The sequence below is a fragment of the Psammomys obesus genome, unplaced genomic scaffold (assembly GCF_907164565.1).
Source record: "Psammomys obesus unplaced genomic scaffold, mPsaObe1.curated_primary_1811, whole genome shotgun sequence".
NCBI classification, from domain to species: domain Eukaryota; kingdom Metazoa; phylum Chordata; class Mammalia; order Rodentia; family Muridae; genus Psammomys; species Psammomys obesus.
The window spans coordinates 26,320,720-26,337,867 of NW_026595981.1; the positions used below are offsets into that span (position 1 = coordinate 26,320,720).

General features: G+C 60.2%; 1 protein-coding gene across 2 annotated transcripts; it reads left to right on the forward strand.

The window, feature by feature from the left end:
* The first annotated feature begins 593 nt into the window (after positions 1-593).
* On the forward strand, positions 594-16,875 carry Adam11 (ADAM metallopeptidase domain 11). 2 transcript variants are annotated; one of them, XM_055620103.1, is made up of 27 exons: positions 594-673; positions 1,143-1,327; positions 8,412-8,488; positions 8,653-8,719; positions 9,880-9,965; positions 10,057-10,132; positions 10,509-10,575; positions 10,652-10,710; positions 11,083-11,157; positions 11,248-11,319; positions 11,465-11,631; positions 12,034-12,118; positions 12,216-12,306; positions 12,417-12,468; positions 12,876-12,975; positions 13,055-13,126; positions 13,264-13,356; positions 13,701-13,781; positions 14,257-14,307; positions 14,411-14,474; positions 14,702-14,801; positions 14,975-15,094; positions 15,190-15,358; positions 15,442-15,556; positions 15,641-15,731; positions 16,299-16,316; positions 16,797-16,875. In XM_055620103.1, exons 1-27 carry the CDS (start codon positions 616-618, stop codon positions 16,810-16,812), a joined length of 2,307 nt encoding a protein of 768 aa, XP_055476078.1. In that variant the 5' UTR covers positions 594-615; the 3' UTR covers positions 16,813-16,875. The 2 variants fall into 2 exon arrangements, with proteins under 2 accessions (XP_055476078.1, XP_055476077.1); XM_055620102.1 differs by lacking the exon at positions 16,797-16,875 and having other exon boundaries at positions 16,299-16,790.
* The last annotated feature ends 273 nt before the right edge of the window (positions 16,876-17,148 follow it).

A 17,148-nucleotide genomic window follows, 5' to 3' on the forward strand; every position in this document is an offset into this window, starting at 1 on the left:
GTGTGTGTGTGTGTGTGTGTGTGTGTGTGTGTGTGTGTGTGTGTGTGTGTGTTCAACCACCGTGCCCTGTGCCCTGTCTTCAACAGTACTAAGCCGTGGAAGTGACCCAGCCTGCACCCAGTTCCCCACACGGGACATCCCCGAGTCAAGAGTTCAAGGGACCCTCTCCACCCGGCCACCCTCCACCTGCCAAGGTTGCAGCTCCTCACGCCGAGGGCAAGGGATAGCTGCGGAGGGGGTCTCAGGATGAGTGCACCTGCCAAGAGGCCTGGGGGGCGGGGGGGGGGCTCCGGGCGGTGCCTCTTTTGTCCTACCGCAGCGGTGGCCCTGGCCCCGGGCTAGGGGGCGGGGGGCGGGCCCAAAGCTCACGTGCTCACCGCTTCGCCTCTTAACCCGGCCCCGCCGCCCCGCCGGGATGGCCGAGGCCAGAGCCCGCTGAGCCCCGCGCCACCCACCCACCCGCGACCCCCGCCCGGCCCGCGCGCTCGGCCCGCTCGCCGCCGGCGTCGCCCGCCCCCGCTCTCCTCCCTCCCTCCTCCCCTCCCTCCCTCCTCCCTTCCCTCCCCGCGCCGCTCGCAGCCGCAGCCCCCGGACCCGGAGGATTATGAGCGAACCATGAGGCGGCTGCGGCGCTGGACCATCGCGGCTCTGCTGCTGCTGCTCCCCCCTCCCGGTGAGTGACCCTGGCCCCCCGCGCCCCCGGCCGGGCTGCTGCGCCCCGGGCTTTTGCGGCGGTTTCAGCTGCAGCCACGTTTTTCTGCAGTGCTCCCGGGTGACAGCCGGTCCCGACCGCGGGAGGGTAGGGGAGCGGGAGGGAAGGGAAGGTGTTTCCACCCACCTGTCCGGATCCCGCCGGCCCCACGGCGGCTGTCCCCTGCAGCTGGCCGGCGGACTCTGCGGGTCTCTGCGGGCTTGGGGCTGGGGGGGGGGGCAGTCGTGACTGTTGGACAGAAGGAAGCTCTCGATCGATCCCCTCCCCGTGGGGCTCTTTCCTCGGCGAAGCAGCCGGATCCTCCCACCCGTATGCCCACTTGGGCTCCAAGGGCCGCTACCGAGTGGGGGCTGGGGCACGCTCTCCCCCCATCCCGAGCCTCCTGCCCCATGGAGGGCATCTGCCTGCAGCGATGGCCTTGTCTCCTCAGGTCTTGGGGCCCTGGGTCCCAGCGGAGCGCTGCACTGGAGGAGCTCAGCCCAGCTGGGAAGCCCAGAGAATCCAGAGGGCCCTGAGGTCACAGAGCCCAGCCGGCTGGTCAGGGAGAGCTCCGGGGGAGAGGTCCGAAAGCAGCAGCTGGACACCAGGGTCCGCCAAGATCCGCCCAGGGGGACGGTGAGTGGGACTGAGTGGTGAGGTCAGGGGGGCTGGAGCAGGCCTCACAGCCCACAGCGGTCCACCAAGTAGCCATGCCACCCACTGAAGCTGCAGCTCCGGCTCCTCTGTCCGTGCGCTGGGCCATCAGGTGGGGCTGGAGCCCAACACTGGGGACACTGGGACTCTGCAGCTTCGGGCCTCTCCTGTCACCGTGGACACTCCCTGCCCTACACATCGGTAGACACTGGAAGGCTCAGGTTCCCGTTTGCTTGGGGTCATCCTTCAACCAGCCCCCACTGCCCGCCAGAACCAGTGGTTCTGCCTAAAACAGGTCTTGGGGGGGCAGGGTAGCGCCGTTCAGCTAAGCGCCCAGTCAGGGACTCATGCTCTGAAGTCCCACTAAAGCCACCCTCAGTGGACTTTCTTGGAACAGTGTGAGGCTTACTCCTGCCTCAGCTCCCACTGTGCACACACAGGTTTATTCTTCTTGTCCTCGTTGAGGGTGGGGCCTTGCAAAAAAAAAAAAAAAAAAAGAAATCTGAGACCCAGAATTCACCCGCAAATGCCAGCTTTACCTGTGCCCTGTCTCTTTCAAGCTTCTGGGCCCCCTGCCTCCCAGAGGAAGGTTAGGGATGAAGGAGATTAAGTGCAATTAATAATTAATTAATATCTCGTGAAGAATAATCACCCAGATGGAATATTCGTCCCGCATGCCTTCTCTCTCCAGAAGCTTGAAGCTGAAAGTTAGCCGGGCCAACAGGGGCGGCAGAGGGCTCAGCAGTAAAAGCCTGGCAGAAATAGGAAGGTGTAGAGAGATTCAAACCCAAGTCTGAGAAGTTTGGGCAGCTGGGAGAGGTGGGAGGCACACTGGGCTGGGCAGAGGGAGGAGGGGACCGGATGAGACTGGCTGAGACTGGCGTCTGGCCCTGCCTAATGTACTTGGTTAAAAGCCCTTAAGGGGGAGGGGAAGGAGAGGTGGGGTGGTGCAGGGAGGGGAAGAGTTGAGAGATGGAGTGGAGCAGGAAGGAACATGCATAATGGATGGACCATCACTCAGGGCTGTGGCGAGGAGGGGAGGGGTGGGGGCTAATGGTCTTGAGTTGGCAGCTGCTTCAGGGTTAGGGGGTGGGGGTAGAGGGCAACTTCAGTGCCCACTCAGGCACCCAGGGAGGCAGCTGAATGAGCCTCGGGGATGTCCCCCGCCCAGGGGTGGAGTATCCTGGTTGCTCTTTGGTTCCTAGTGTAGCTTTCTATGAACCGAGATCCACCGTGGATTGGACCCTGCCTGGCCACTGGGACTCTGGCTCCAGCTTTATGTACAAACTGTGCAGTCAAGGAATAGTTGGGAAGCATGAGGGATGAAAAGTGGGGGTTCCAGCTAGGCGGGCTATGCCTTCTGCTAATCCTTCCTTAGGACAGCAGAGCAGGGCTGTGGGGAGACGGGAAAGCCCAGTGGGGCCGGGCCGGGCTCTCTGGGTGTTGCTGTTCTGTGTGAGCGGGTTGGCATGTATGTGAAGCCGGGTCCATGCGAGTAACTGGATCCAACACGTAAGAAGTGGCCAAGGTGTAAGAGTGGAGAGTTGTGTGGACCTGGGCCGGGGGTTGTCTGCGGTGGAGGTTTCTCTGGGCCCGAGACCCCTTAGGGACCTCATGCCTCCTCCCCAGGAGAATCACTTGGCTCCCTGATGTCTCCATCCCTTCGTTTCCAAAAGCAGGGGACCTGTTCAGGTGGTAAAGGGAGGGCTGCCAGGGGGCTACAGGCAACTTTGGGTCAGGCACTGAGTGCTGTGTGCAAATGACATCACTTAATTTCCACGAGGGGCCACAGGCAGATCCTTCTGTCTGCCCCTCTCTTCAGATGAGCCGGTTCAGCCTCAGGGGGGCGCTAAGCCACTCGACCAAAGTTGATAGACTGGAAATAAAGGTTGATAAAGTGGTGTTAGGTATAGTGTTCCCCAAGTCCAGGGCACTTTCCACTCAACTATTTTGCCTCGAGGGATTTCCAGACTTGGGTCTGGGGGTGGGGGTGGGGCGACATCTCCAACTCTCCCAGAGCCAGAAGGATGGAAGAACATAGGAGATGCATGCATGTCCAAGATGTTCCCCGATCAAATGAGGGCCCTGCACCCCACCCCACCCCCAACACCCACACACCTGCTTCCCAGGCTCAGAAGTTCAGGACTCATGGAGCCAGGACTCAACAGGAAGTGCCCTGACTCTGCCCAGACCCTCTCCCCAGGGGTCACTGCGCTGCCAGCTGCGCCTCATGGAGTACTGTCCCTGGTGATACTGGCCACAGGGGACGGGCCATGAATGGAGCCTGGCCACCTCCCCTTTTCAGGAATGAGACCCAGATGTCGCCCATCACCCCAGAACTCCGGAAGCCGGAGGTTCTGCCCCCGTCTCCCGATGAGGCTCCCTTACCTTGTTTCTCTTATTTGGAAGAAGATGGTTGGGCCTGTGGCCTGGAGAAGTAGGGGAACTCCTGAGAGCCCAGAAAGCCCCCAGAAAGCCCGGGTCTCAGGGAGCCTGCAGCTGAGGGAGGAGGGAGGAAGACAAAGGGGCACGGTGAACAGTCAGCTTAGTGGTCAGTGCGTAAGTGCATCCAGGCAAAGAGTAAGCCAGCTGACTTGAGTCCACGGCCCCGTGACGCTCTTGCGTGGATCTTGCCTAGCCAGGCTCTTTGGGGGGACCAAAGGGACGCCAGGCTGTGGACAGCGAGCAAGGTCAGGACTCAGGGTTCAATGCCTGCAGACAAGTGTCACCTGAGGCACGCATTCACTGGGGGAGCTCACTCAAGAACTATCAGAGCAATGACTGCTGGGGGGGGCATGCGGCACAGGAAGTCAGGGGCAAGAGAGTGACTCTCCATCCCGCACAGATTGGACACAGGGAGCAGCAAGGTCGGGGAGCTGTCCCCACCCCCCACCCCAGAGACAAGGCCTCACTGCGACTATGGCAGAGCAGCAGCAAAGCTCTGTCTGGGGCTGGGGAGGAGGGGCTGGAAGCCAAGGACAGGGCACTTAGGGGTCACCTGTCCAGCTCCAGGTGGGACTCTAAGAGGAGCTCGGTGACATCTGCAGCCCTCCCACGGGACTGTGGCCTGTGGGCCTGGCCTTACCCGAGCACCCTCCTGGCTGCCTCGAGGAGCCCAGCTGTCCAGGGTCTGTCCCCAGAGGGACTGATGGCCCCGTAAGGAGGTGACTCTGTCCTCAATATTTTAGGTCAGATCCAATCGTCGGAAATCCATTCTCCTTGTCCGTGGGCCGCCGCCCCAGTGATGAACGGAGCCTTCCCGCCTTGCTGGTGGCTGCTGGGTGGGGGGACTGCTGCTGGATGAGGGGGCTCCCGGGCAAGTCCCCTGCCTCTTTGGCTTCTCCCCCCACGCCCCCCGTTTGCTATCCCGCAGCCCCAAGAGTGTCTCCAAGTAAAGAGAGTAGGGTGAGACCCTCACAGGTAATCCCGACACCCCATTTTAACAGTAGAGGAACTGAGGGTGGGGGTGTCTTATACCGTCCATCCACTTGAGTTGAGCGCTTGGACGGGGAGAGAGGTGGCAGTAGCCCTTGCTACAGAGAATGAAAGATCGTTAAAAGGTGGATTGGGGAGTATGTGTGTATGTGCGTGCGCGCGCGTGTATGAGTATGTGTGAGTGTGTGTATCTATGCATATGTCTGTGTGTGGTACATGGTTATGTGTTTGTTCATGTTTGAATGTATAGACATGTTTGTGTTAGCGCCTATGCGCCTGTGTCTGTATGTGGTGTGATTATATGTGTGTGTGCGTGTCTGTATGTATACGCATGTGTGTGTGAGCGTGTATGCATATGTCTGTATGCGGGGTGTCGTTCATTTTGTGTGTACACGTGTTTGTATGTGTGTGTGTATTTGTGTGAGTGTATGTGTGCATCTTTCTGTATGTAGTAAGTGTGTGGGTGTGTGAAAACTGGACACTTAGAGGTTGGGAGCTGAGTGTGGGCTGAGCCTTCTGGGGCCTGGCAGGTTTTGGCCCTGCAAATGAGGGCTAGAGGGGCAGTGTGCGGAGGCTGTGGGGAGGACTCTGCAGCTCAGGTTTTCCGGGGCACCCTGCAGTTCTCATGGATCTCCAGCACCCTTTCCCACCACTGAGACTAGGTCTGGGGAATTCAGTTGTCCTCCTCTGTACCCTATAATCTGTTTAGGCCCAACACAGGGCATGGAGAAAGGGAGAGAGGGAGGCATGGAGCCAGAAGCAGGGGCCTGGGAGGCAGGAGGGACCTGCCACAGGAAACGGTCACGTGGAGGGATGGTCACCTGCCGGGCACCACAGCTGACCCGCAGATGCAGCCTCCAGCCCAAGGAGGAGACTTGGCCTGTCATCTCCCCGGCATGACCCTGGGCCTCTCACCACCTGGTGATGTTCCCTGAGGACCTGCCAACCCCGGGCAGGTGGAGATCAAATGATCAGGACACCTAAGAGCCAAGGAGGAGGAGAAGTAAGGCAAGTGCAGGGCACGGGGTCATGGCCAGCAGTGCTGAGCTGGGAGAGAGGTTGAGGTGGCCCGTTGCTGTAACCTTAGGTCTGGAGGGCCCTAGGAGACAGGGCTGGGGCTGGTGCAGGGACAGTGGCCAGGCCTGGCAAGGAAAGCTATTGACTCTGGTAGAGCACAGGCCAAAGCTTGACTAGGACTTGATTGGAGCCAGCAGCCCGGTGCATGGAATAGGGCTGGGCCTGCCTGGTCTGGCCCTCCCCTCTGAGAGTGGACAGAGCTGGGTCAGGCCAGCCTGACTTAGTACCTGAATTCTCAACTGTCTCCCCACCACCTTGTGCAGAGCCCCGTGTCCCTGCCCCCACCTCCCAGGCCTAGCTGCTCTTCTCTGGCTGAACCCTGGGTCCTCTGGAGAAGGGGTGCCCCTCAGCTGAGCTTCACTGGCTGGAGTCAGAGAAAGAGAACCTTACCGTGTCTCTCACTGCTTTCCATCTGTCTCTGCTTTCCCCTTGTGGAGGCCGGACTCCCAGCTTCGAAGCACACTCCTCTTACCTCATCAGAGGGAGAATCTGGGGCTCAGAGAGGCTTCTGGGACATCCCTAAGGATGATACACAACTTAGAACAGGATCAAGGGAACAACGGGCTTAGAAAGCTACAATTCCGGGCAGCCAGGGTAGGGACAGGCAGATAAGCGGGAGCAGTCCTGAGGTGGGAAGGGCAGAGATGTTCAGGCAGAGCTGAAGGAGAGGGGACCAGAGCTAGGCTAAGCCTAGGGGAGGGGACAGCAGACTTGGCCAGGTTGAAGGCTTGGGGGTGGGGAGGAGGCAGCAGGGACTCCTTGCCCTTGGCTTTCTATTTTGAGCCTGACCGATGCTCTGGGGGCTTAGAGTGGAGTTCGGAACCTTAGACAGCCTGAGATGGGGTGAGTCCATGTCCTTGGGGCTCACAGGTCTGCCTTCACGGGCCCTGGCCTTTGGTCCTGCCTTCCCTGCATTCCCAGTGTTCCCATGGCCCCAGGCCCACTTCCAATCTTCTTACATTTCCAGAAGGGCTTGGAAGTATATTTTCTGGGGTTAAATATCAATCTTCTTTATTTATTTATTCCTTCCTTCTTCCTTTCTTTTCTGCTTGGGGACAGGGTTTCAGTATGCAGCCAAGGCAGTATGGAACCATGGAGCCGAGGCTAGCCTCAAACTCAAGATCTTCCTGCCTCATCCTCCAAGTTCTGGGATTGCAGATTGCATCACCACACAAGACGTTGACTCTTAACCTGTGTAGGCCTGTGCACACCAGTCAGCGTCCCTGTGCTTTGGTTACGTCTGTCGGGAAGGACAGGAGCCGCTGTCCCACAGGGCAGCTGGAGAAATCAAATATGGCTGGCAGCCCTCTTAGGAGAGTTCAGACCAATGTATGAGCCCTAAGCAGCACTCGGGAAGAATTAGTAATGCAATGGCTAGGTTGTAAAGGACTGAACTAGGCATGGGCTGTGAGACCTGACCTGTTGACCTCAGTGTCAGGGCTCTCCCCTGCAAGGAAGGGCTCCAACACAAAGGCCAGCCAGAGCATAGTTCCCGCCCACTCTAACAGCAGAATGGTGAGGCTCTTGCCTGGCCTTTGGAGGTCTGCCCTCCTAAATAGATGGGGTAGGAGATAGACTCTAGCCCCCAAATTCAGTCCCCAGACCTTTCCCGTGCTTGCAAGTGTTTTGGAAGAGCAGCTTGGGATGGGCGTTGGGCTGAACCCAGATATATCCCTAAAAGTGGTTGTAACTCAGGCCAGCTCCCTCTTAGCCCAAGCTCTGCTGCCCTTCTCTGAGGGTGGGGTGAAGAAGCTTTCCCTCCAACTTTTGATGTCTCTCTTCCCACACCCACACGGGCCAGACAGCTGGGCAGCCAAGGCAGAGAGGGCAGCCATCTTGCTCTGGCCTAGTCCATTACCATGGCAACCCGAAGCCTCCCAGCCCCAGTGCATATGCCCCTTTGAAAAATTTATCAGGAAAACCTCCGTGTTTAAAAATTAACTGCTGGATTGAAATATTAAAGATGAGCCGTTTTGGGCAGGCGGAGGGCAGTGGGCTGGGGGTGTGGGAGTGGGAGCCCTACCCTCCTGTGAAGGTGGCACCTTGCCCTTGCCAAGCATTAGGGACCCAGTGGTCAATTCCCACCTGCTCCGTGTGTCTGGAAGCCCAAGTACCCCCATGTAGATTGGGGTTGGCGTAGCTAGGGGCCTGTTTCCCTTCCCTGGCCCACCCCTGAACCAGGACCCTTCTACCTTCCCATGGTATGTCTGGGGACTTCTTTTTCATTCTGCTGAAGCTCAGGTGGTCCTGTCAACAGCTCAGAGAGCCTGGCACGGGGCCCTGGGCAGGCTAAGCTGACTCTCTGTGTCCCCTGATTCTCAAGGAGACTAACCCAGGAAGCAGCCAGAGGACAGAGGATGCCCAGGCCCTGGGTGGAGGGTGGGCTGTGGTCAAGGTTGAACAGGTATCCCCAGAGAAAGGGGTCTCTCAGAGGACGAGGACCCCAGAGAGGGGTCACCTCAGCTGCTGGACCGTGGCTGCTTCTCCCCAGGGTTCCCCTGGGGCTCCCCGCCCTCACTTCAGGCTGACACCTCTCTGCCCTTCCCCATGCCAGCCTGTGCACCTGGCCCAAGTGAGTTTCGTCATCCCAGCCTTCAACTCAAACTTCACGTTGGACCTGGAGCTGAACCAGTGAGTGTGGCCTGGAGCCAGAGCGTGGGCAGTGGGCAGTGGGGCTTGGCTGGCTGGGGGTGATTGTGGGGCTTGGATCCTTAGCTGGGGTGGGACCTGAATGGGACCTGGCCCCACCGAGTGACCCTCCCCCTGTCCCTTTCTCCTGCCACTCCGCTGTTTAGTCATCTCCTGTCCTTGCAGTATGTGGAGCGCCACTTCAGCCGGGAGGGGACAACCCAGCACAACACCGTGAGTGCCTTTGGAAGGGTCCACAGGGCTCACTCGGGATAGAAGTGTTGTCCAGTGGGTAGGGCTGTGGGTGTGACTCAGTGGTGGAGCGCTGGCCTGACGTGGGTGAGGCTTTGATCCCTGGAACACCAGCATGGAGAAACAGTGAGGAGGACAGGAAGGCAGAGAGGCATGTCAAGGACACACTCAGCATGGCCTGGTGTCTGGAAACCTCTCATCCCTCCCCACCTCAGTGGCTCTGGAGACTGGCAGTCATGATTGAAGGGAGCGAGGATTGGATGGTGTGGGACCCTGAGCCCACCCCCTCATTCAGACTGAGGTCTGACCTCCCCCAGCCTTCTCCCTTGCATGGAGATATAATAGGGTCCTCATTATGTCATGTCAGCTGTATCCCCAGAATCTTCCGGAAGGATAACACCCCCTCCCTTGTCTGGGGTGTGCTGGGGACCAAACTCAGGGCACTGAACATCCTAGGCCCTAGCTCCACCCCTGAGAAGCACCTGCAGACCAAAATGCCTTCCCTTGCCCTGGGAGTCCCAGATGCCTGCCACACTAGGGTCCCAGCCCTGGAGGCCTGGAGCCTGAACAAAGATGAATGAGTGTCTCTAAATAGCTTGCTCCCCCCCCTCCACCCCCCAAGCTCTGTAACTGGAGCACAAGTAATTCTGCAGGAAGCGGAGTTGGGAGAGGCGGGTGCTGCTGGTCCTCTCTGACCTATGAGCAGGTCAGGGGGACCCATGCTGTCACAGCTGCAGACCACATGTGCCTATGAGCTTGTGCACTAGGGTTTGAGGGGGGTGTCCTCCGAAGGTTTGGGTTAAATGACACATTGTGTATGGCACCCTCAGAACGGGGCCTGGGGTATGGCCGGTACTCTTCAAGAGCCAGCTGTTGGTCTCAAAGGAGTCTGGGATCCTTTGCCAGCCCCGACATGTAGCCAGGAGCTGCTGTGGCCCAGTGTCCTCATTTTATGGGGCAGACGAAGCTGGCCCAGAAAGTGCTGGGAGCCTGCCCAAGGTGACAGAGGAATTAGAAGCCTCACCAGCTTGGAACCCCTGGTGTATCTGAGAATACAGTCCCGTCCCCCCCCCCCCCACGCACTGTCCCCTTGCCTCCATGCTGGGGCAGGGTGTCCTGCTCACAGCTTTGCTGCTCCACAGGGGGCCGGAGACCACTGCTACTACCACGGGAAACTCCGGGGCAATCCAAACTCTTTAGCTGCACTCTCCACCTGCCAGGGGCTGCAGTGAGTACAGGGAGGGGCCACGAGGCACAGGGGGACCTCTGTCTGGATGCCCCCATCCCCGGATGGTGGGGAACTGTGCCTCTCTCCACAGTGGGGCCTTCTCTGATGGGAACCTGACTTACATCATAGAGCCCAAGGAGATGGCTGGGCCCTGGGGACTCCCACAGGTAAGCAAGGCCTCCTTCTGCCCTCCTGATGGCCACATCCCTGACATGGCACCTCCTCCTCCCCGAGGTAACCTCAGCCTCACTGCCCTGGATGACCCCAGCTCTTTTTCCTACCTTCGGTGCCCCTATCTCCAATGTCCCCTCTGTCCCCCAAGTGACCTCTCACTGGGCTCCAGTGTCCTTTGCCCCTGTCTCTCAGGGCGCCCCCAGGTCTTGACCCTGGAATCTGAGCATCTGGGAGATCAGATCCGACATGGGAGCTCTGGCCAGTTCTGGGTCACCCTGGGGTGGGTGGGGGAAGGGCCGGAGCTGCCCCCAATCTGGGCTCAGAGCAAATTCTGGTTGGCTCCCCAAGAACTAACTCCCCTCATTGCAGGGACCCCTCCCCCATCTCATTTACCGGACCCCTCTCCTCCCAGCCCCCCTTGGCTGCAGGGAACCAGGTGAGAAAGGGGAAAGGGGATGGGGATGGACAGCCGCGGGGGGGGGGGGTCCTCTCTTACCTACTGCTCCCCACAGGCTGCCTGTTCGCTCAGTCCGCTCCTCCCAACTTGCCCAGGCTGAGAAGGAAAAGGCAGGTATGGGGCCCGCACAGCCTCGGGCTGCAGAGACCTTAGACTGTGGATTCCCACCTAGGGACTGGCGAAGGAGAGCTCAGAGCAATGCGGTTGGGGTGATGAGCTCAGGGCGATGAACTCTTCCAGAAAGGGCCCCCTAATTCCTCATTAACACCGGTGTCTACACAGGTCCCCATTTTGGGGCCCTCAGACACTGCATCTCCTCTGCTGTCATTTCCGGGCTGGGAGAGATGGCACTTTCTGCCATTTGGGGGGACTGGCACCATCCCTGACTGGAGACCAGAATGCCCCCCTCCCCACAAGTCTGCCCATGGTTTGGCCCTGAGTCCAGACATGGAGGGAACTGATTCCAAGTGCCCACCCACCCTCCAGGTCCGCAGGGGCCACCCCACAGTGCACAGCGAGACCAAGTATGTAGAGTTGATTGTGATCAACGACCACCAGCTAGTAAGTTCGGGGCTGGATGGTGGGGTATGGACCTGGGAAGAGACCCCCATGGGAGCCTTGACTTCTTCCCCCACCCCCCTCTTCCGGCAGTTCGAGCAAATGCGGCAGTCAGTGGTCCTTACCAGCAACTTTGCAAAGTCAGTCGTGAACCTGGCAGACGTGGTAAGCAGCACCATGCTCCCTTCTCCCCTCCCCCACCGCACATCCAGGCACCCAGGGGGTCAGTCACTGACCCCTTCTTGGAAATATAGATTGTAGCCTCCCTCCAATACCACCCCGCCCCCCCCCATCTTCTCTCTGGGCCCAGATATACAAGGAGCAGCTCAACACCAGGATTGTGCTAGTTGCCATGGAAACGTGGGCAGATGGGGACAAGATCCAGGTGCAGGATGACCTACTGGAGACCCTGGCCCGGCTTATGGTCTACCGGCGGGAGGGTCTGCCTGAGCCCAGCGATGCCACCCACCTTTTCTCGTGAGTCCCTATGCTGTGCCCTGCCAGCTTTTGCTGGCTTCCGGTCCTTACTGCCTGTGCCAGGCACTCTCTTCCCCGTCGGCAGCTGCAGGTGGGGCTCACCTGCCACCTGCCACCTGCTTCCAGCTGTGCAGCAGCTGGGTTTCCTCTTGCACAGGGGATATGCTCTTTGCCTCTCCTTGCTAGACTGCCCATCACCCCTTCCTCGGTGACACAGTACCCTGGTGATAGACAAACCTGATTCAAGGTCTCCCCTCCCCCCCCCCCAAGCCCCTGGCTTGGCTTATGGATGAATGAACCCAAAGAGCGGAGGGGCTGGCCCGAGGTCACTTGGGCTCATATGAAGGGCTGGAACTCAGGGTCCCTTCTGCGAAGTCACCCTGACAGCTCTCTCCTTTCTAGGGGTAGAACCTTCCAGAGCACCAGCAGTGGGGCGGCCTACGTAGGGGGCATTTGCTCGCTGTCCCGGGGTGGAGGTGTGAATGAGGTGAGCACAGAGGGTCATGGCCTGGGAGGCCAAGAGCGAAACGCAGTGGCTATTGGGAGGATATAGACGTCCCGTGTTCCATCTTCCCCACCCCTAGTATGGCAACATGGGTGCCATGGCGGTGACCCTGGCCCAGACGCTAGGGCAGAACTTGGGCATGATGTGGAATAAACACCGGAGCTCAGCAGGTACCAACCCTGAAGCCCACACCCCCAACCCCAGACCCACCCAGAACCTCAAAAAGTGAAGAGGGGACCACCCTTGCACCTATTTTGTGTGTCCCTAAATCGCCTTTTAGGGGACTGCAAGTGTCCGGACATCTGGCTGGGCTGCATCATGGAGGACACTGGGTGAGTTCTCAGGGAGCACTGGCGGTCAAGAGGCCCAGCTCACGGGACCACTCGCCTGCTCGCTCGGGGATAACTAAGAAAACAGGTTATCTGCAAATAGCTCAGGGAGGCTAGGCTACCGAAACTGGCCAGGCTGCAGAGACGCGCTCTGATCACCGGGAGGCGCCCGAGCCCCGCGCGAGGCGCCGTCCCTCCAGAGCGCTCCAACACCGGGCTCGTCGTCCCGACGAGGTTCAGAGGAGCGAGCGCTTGGGACGTCCCCTACCCATTCCTACGCGTGCTTGTGGGCTTGACTGTCGTGCAGTCGCGGGGCAGTTCCTCAGCCTCCTTGTAGTTGTAACCAAGTCCCCCGAGGGAGGGTGGAGGGCTGCCCCCAGCAGCACAGTCCCCCTCGTGCGCCTGCCCAGGTTCTACTTGCCCCGCAAGTTCTCGCGCTGCAGCATCGACGAATACAACCAGTTCCTGCAGGAGGGAGGCGGGAGCTGCCTGTTCAACAAGCCCCTCAAGGTACCGGCGCGGGGACCCGGGGAGCGGGGATGGGCAGGGTCCCAGCCAGGCTCCCGACGTCCCCGACCCCACCCTCCAGCTCCTGGACCCTCCCGAGTGCGGGAACGGCTTCGTGGAGGCGGGGGAGGAGTGCGACTGTGGTTCGGTGCAGGTGAGCGGTCCGGGTGGGCTCCGGTGTGGGCCCGGGACGCGCGCGCGGGCTCCAGGAAGGGAGAGCCCGGGGTGGGGAGGACCGAGGATGAGCCCCCCCCCCCTCCCGCCTCTCCGCTTCTGCCCCGCGACTCTCAGGAGTGCAGCCGGGCGGGTGGCAACTGCTGCAAGAAATGCACCCTGACTCACGACGCCATGTGCAGCGACGGGCTGTGTTGTCGCCGCTGCAAGGTGAGGAGGAGCTCTAGGAGCGCGCGGGGAGGAGGGGAGGGGCGGAGCGGGGGCCGGGAGCGAAGAACCAAATGGATGCCCTAGACAAGAGGAGGGAGGAGGAGGAAGGAGGAGGAGGAGCCCAGTGGGGGAGGGGAGGGGCCTGTCCCCAAGGAAGCGCCGGTGGGGTGGGTTAAGAGCTGGGGCCTCGGGGTAGGGTGAGGTCATCCTTTCGTGCTGAGGGCAGAGAGGGACCGGTAAGGAGAAACAGGCTGTGGGTCCCGGGTTCCAGGAGAGTAACCCTGCCTGGCAGGGCGGCTACGAGATAGTTCTCCTTCCCAGAAACGCGTGCATGCTTTTCCTAGTACGAGCCACGAGGCGTCTCCTGCCGGGAAGCGGTTAATGAGTGTGACATCGCGGAGACATGCACCGGCGACTCGAGCCAGGTCTGCCAAACCCGCTGCCCTGTGGAGACTCAAGCAAGACAGCCCCTTCCACTCTGAGTTTGGCTCTGAAGAGCTGACCACTCTCTGCTCGCTCTCTGCCTAGCAGCCGGCCACAGGGCCGCTAACCAGCCTCAGCTTCCCCACCCCCACCCCCCCTTAGCTCTGTGCCCTGTTCCTTCCATCATTAAACAAGCATTTGTGGTCAGACCGGCACCGGAGCCTCAGTGTATGCTAGGGACCAGATAGGCAGTAACTTTATAACCAGCTAAGATCTTGGGCCTCCCGGCTGAGGAAGCCTGGAAAAGCCTAGGGGAACTTAACCAGTCAAATCCGCAGAGCCAAACAGGCCCCTGCCCTTCGTGTAGAAGAACCATGTAACGTGAGGCCCCTTTGGGGCTTTGGGCACCTTGACACCTCAGCTCGGGCTTGGGCTACCCTGCTCAGCCAGCCCCCCTCCCCCTCCCTCTCTCTGCAGTGTCCCCCTAACCTTCACAAGCTGGACGGCTACTACTGTGATCATGAGCAGGTACGAGGGACCAGGGAGGGGTGTCTCCTGCGTGAACCCAGTGCGGTCTTGTCTCTGCCCTGACTTCCCAGTGTCTTCGTGTTCTGTCTCCTTTTGGTCACAGGGCCGTTGCTACGGAGGCCGCTGTAAAACCCGGGACCGGCAGTGCCAAGCCCTTTGGGGCCATGGTGAGCCTGGCTGGTCATAGCGAACAGATACTTGGGGAAACCTCAGATTGAGAGCCAGGTTGGGACAGCTGCTGGCTGGACATGCCCTGCCCCAGTGTGTGGCTTCGAGGGCCTTGGGCATCACTCCCAAGGATTAGGCCAGAGTTCTGGAGGTGTGGGCCTGAGGTCCCGGAGGGGGCCCAGGGCTCTGTGGGGGTGATGTTTCTTGTCCCTCTATCTCTATGTAGTGGCTGCGGATCGTTTCTGCTATGAGAAGCTGAACGTGGAGGGGACAGAACGTGGGAACTGTGGGCGCAAGGGATCTGGCTGGGTCCAGTGCAACAAGCAGTGAGTAGCCGAGGCGCCCGTCTGTTGAGCATCCCTGCTCTGAGGCTGCGGACCCTTCAGAGGGGAAGGCGGCAGGCTCTAGGAAGAGCCTGTAGGCCAGAAGGGGAACAACCGGGGTCAGTACTCGGGTCTCGGGCAAAGTCTGGGCTCATCGTCCCCGTGTGCCCCAACAGGGATGTGCTCTGTGGCTTCCTCCTATGCGTCAACATCTCCGGAGCTCCTCGGCTCGGGGACCTGGGGGGGGACATCAGCAGTGTCACCTTCTACCACCAGGGCAAAGAGCTGGACTGCAGGTGTTGTCTTGGGACCGTGGCTGGGGAAGATGAAGGTGGCAGCTGTGATGGGGACTAGAGGGCAGGGACTGAGGCTGGCTGTACCGTCTCTCCAGGGGAGGCCACGTGCAGCTAGCTGATGGCTCAGACCTGAGCTACGTGGAGGACGGCACTGCCTGCGGGCCCAACATGTTGTGCCTGGATCACCGCTGCCTGCCGGCCTCTGCCTTCAACTTCAGCACCTGCCCGGGCAGCGGAGAGCGCCGGATCTGCTCCCACCATGGGGTGGGTGTCTTGGGGGGCCAGGGGTAGCGCCGCCGGAGGAGGCTCGGCCTTGCTCACCTATGCTGGCCCTGCCTCACCTGCAGGTTTGTAGCAATGAAGGGAAGTGCATCTGTCAGCCAGACTGGACAGGCAAAGACTGCAGTATTCACAACCCCCTGCCCACTTCTCCTCCCACCGGGGAGACCGAGAGATACAAAGGTGAGGCTGGAGCCGGCTGGCACGGTCTGTATCGCCCATTCTCCATGCCTGTCCCTGCCAACCAAGCCCTGCCCTCCTCCCCAGGTCCCAGCGGCACCAACATCATCATTGGTTCCATCGCCGGGGCTGTCCTGGTCGCAGCCATCGTCCTGGGCGGCACGGGCTGGGGATTTAAGTAAGAGACACATGCTTCCCTAGATTCCCCCCTCCGGGTGCCTGGGGCTTTGCCACCCCAGACTGTTGGAGCCTAATGGCCCTCCCTGACAGGTTAGCTCACCCAGAACCCATGCATCACTCGTTTGAGCCAGCCCACGGGGCCTTGCTTGAACAGCTCGTGTTTAAACACCAGATTTTTACAGTAACAACCTGGACTTCCAGCCTCTTGAGAGCTGCTCACTTGAGCTCAGTGCGTCCCAGCGCTGCCAGGGGAGAGGTGGGTAGGGCCTGTCTGAGATGTCCCCTGCCCCCGGTCCCTATCAACACTCAGCCCAGGAACTTTGAGGACATCGCAGTTAGGGTCTGGTCTGGACCCCACAGTGGGCACTTGAAGAGCCCTGAGGTCCAAGGTCATAGGGTGACTTAGTGGCAGAGCGAGGACTTGAACCCTCCGCCAATCCATCTATGGGGTAGAAGGTCTTCCTGGGATGGAAGGCCATTTCTCCAGAGAACAGGAGGTTCAGACAACTTTTTCTTGCTCTCTCTCTCTCTCTCTCCCTGCCTATCCTCTCCTTGGCTCCTGAAGAAACATCCGTCGTGGAAGGTATGACCCGACCCAGCAGGGGGCAGTGTGATGCCGGCCACGTCATCCCTCCCGCTGTCCTTGTCTCCATTTCATCCGTCCCCTTGCATTCTGTTGACCTGGAGCTGGGACCAAGCTGATCCCCGCAGCCCTGCAGGCAGCCTGGGAGTCTGCAGCCTGCTCTGGCCCTTCCTTCTGCCCACCCGCCTGTTGGGCCCTGGTCCACCTTCAGCTGTCCTTTCTACAGCCGGGTCCCATGGCCGGGTGGGCGCTGGAACTGTGCCCCCGCAACCCCTGCCCCCAGGAGGGGGCCTCCCTCTGCGTCCTGTCCCATCTGTTTTGTCTACCATGCCACCGCTGTCTGACCTCTGCCAGACCCCCTCCTGGCCAGCCTGTGACTTGATGCCTCCAGGACCTCTGGGGAGGGGGGTGGGGCAGCTGGAGGGCTCCCCCTCAGGGCACAGCCTCATGTCCTCTCCTGGTGCCCTCTCTCCGTTCCAGGTCCGGAGGGGCCTAAGTGCCACCCTGCTCCCTCCAAGCCTGGCACCCACCATCTCGGCCCTGAACCACGAGGCTGCCTCCGCCCTGCTACAGAGGGAGGCACATGTGCAAATGTCTTCCAGGTCCAAACCCTTCAACTCCTGGCTGCCCAGGGGTTGGGGGTTGGGACTATGGCCTCATCTTTCAGACCACCTGGGTGGAGGGGCCTGGAAGAGGGCAGTTCCTGACCAGTTCCTCACCCCACCTCATGCGGCTTTGGCCTTGCACACACTCCCCCCCCACACACACACCGTGAATGTAGCTTCCATCATCACAGACTGCCACAGCTCAAGTTGGGGCCTGGAGTGGTGCC

What these genes read in the sequence shown, in the direction of transcription:
- Adam11 (XM_055620102.1), top strand. Translation starts at nt 616, where the DNA reads ATGAGGCGGCTGCGGCGCTGGACCATCGCGGCTCTGCTGCTGCTGCTC. An exon ending in GGGGTGGAGGTGTGAATGAG is followed by an intron (nt 12,119 to 12,215) that starts GTGAGCACAGAG and finishes CCCCACCCCTAG; the next exon opens with TATGGCAACATGGGTGCCAT. An exon ending in TGTGTTGTCGCCGCTGCAAG is followed by an intron (nt 13,357 to 13,700) that starts GTGAGGAGGAGC and finishes TGCTTTTCCTAG; the next exon opens with TACGAGCCACGAGGCGTCTC.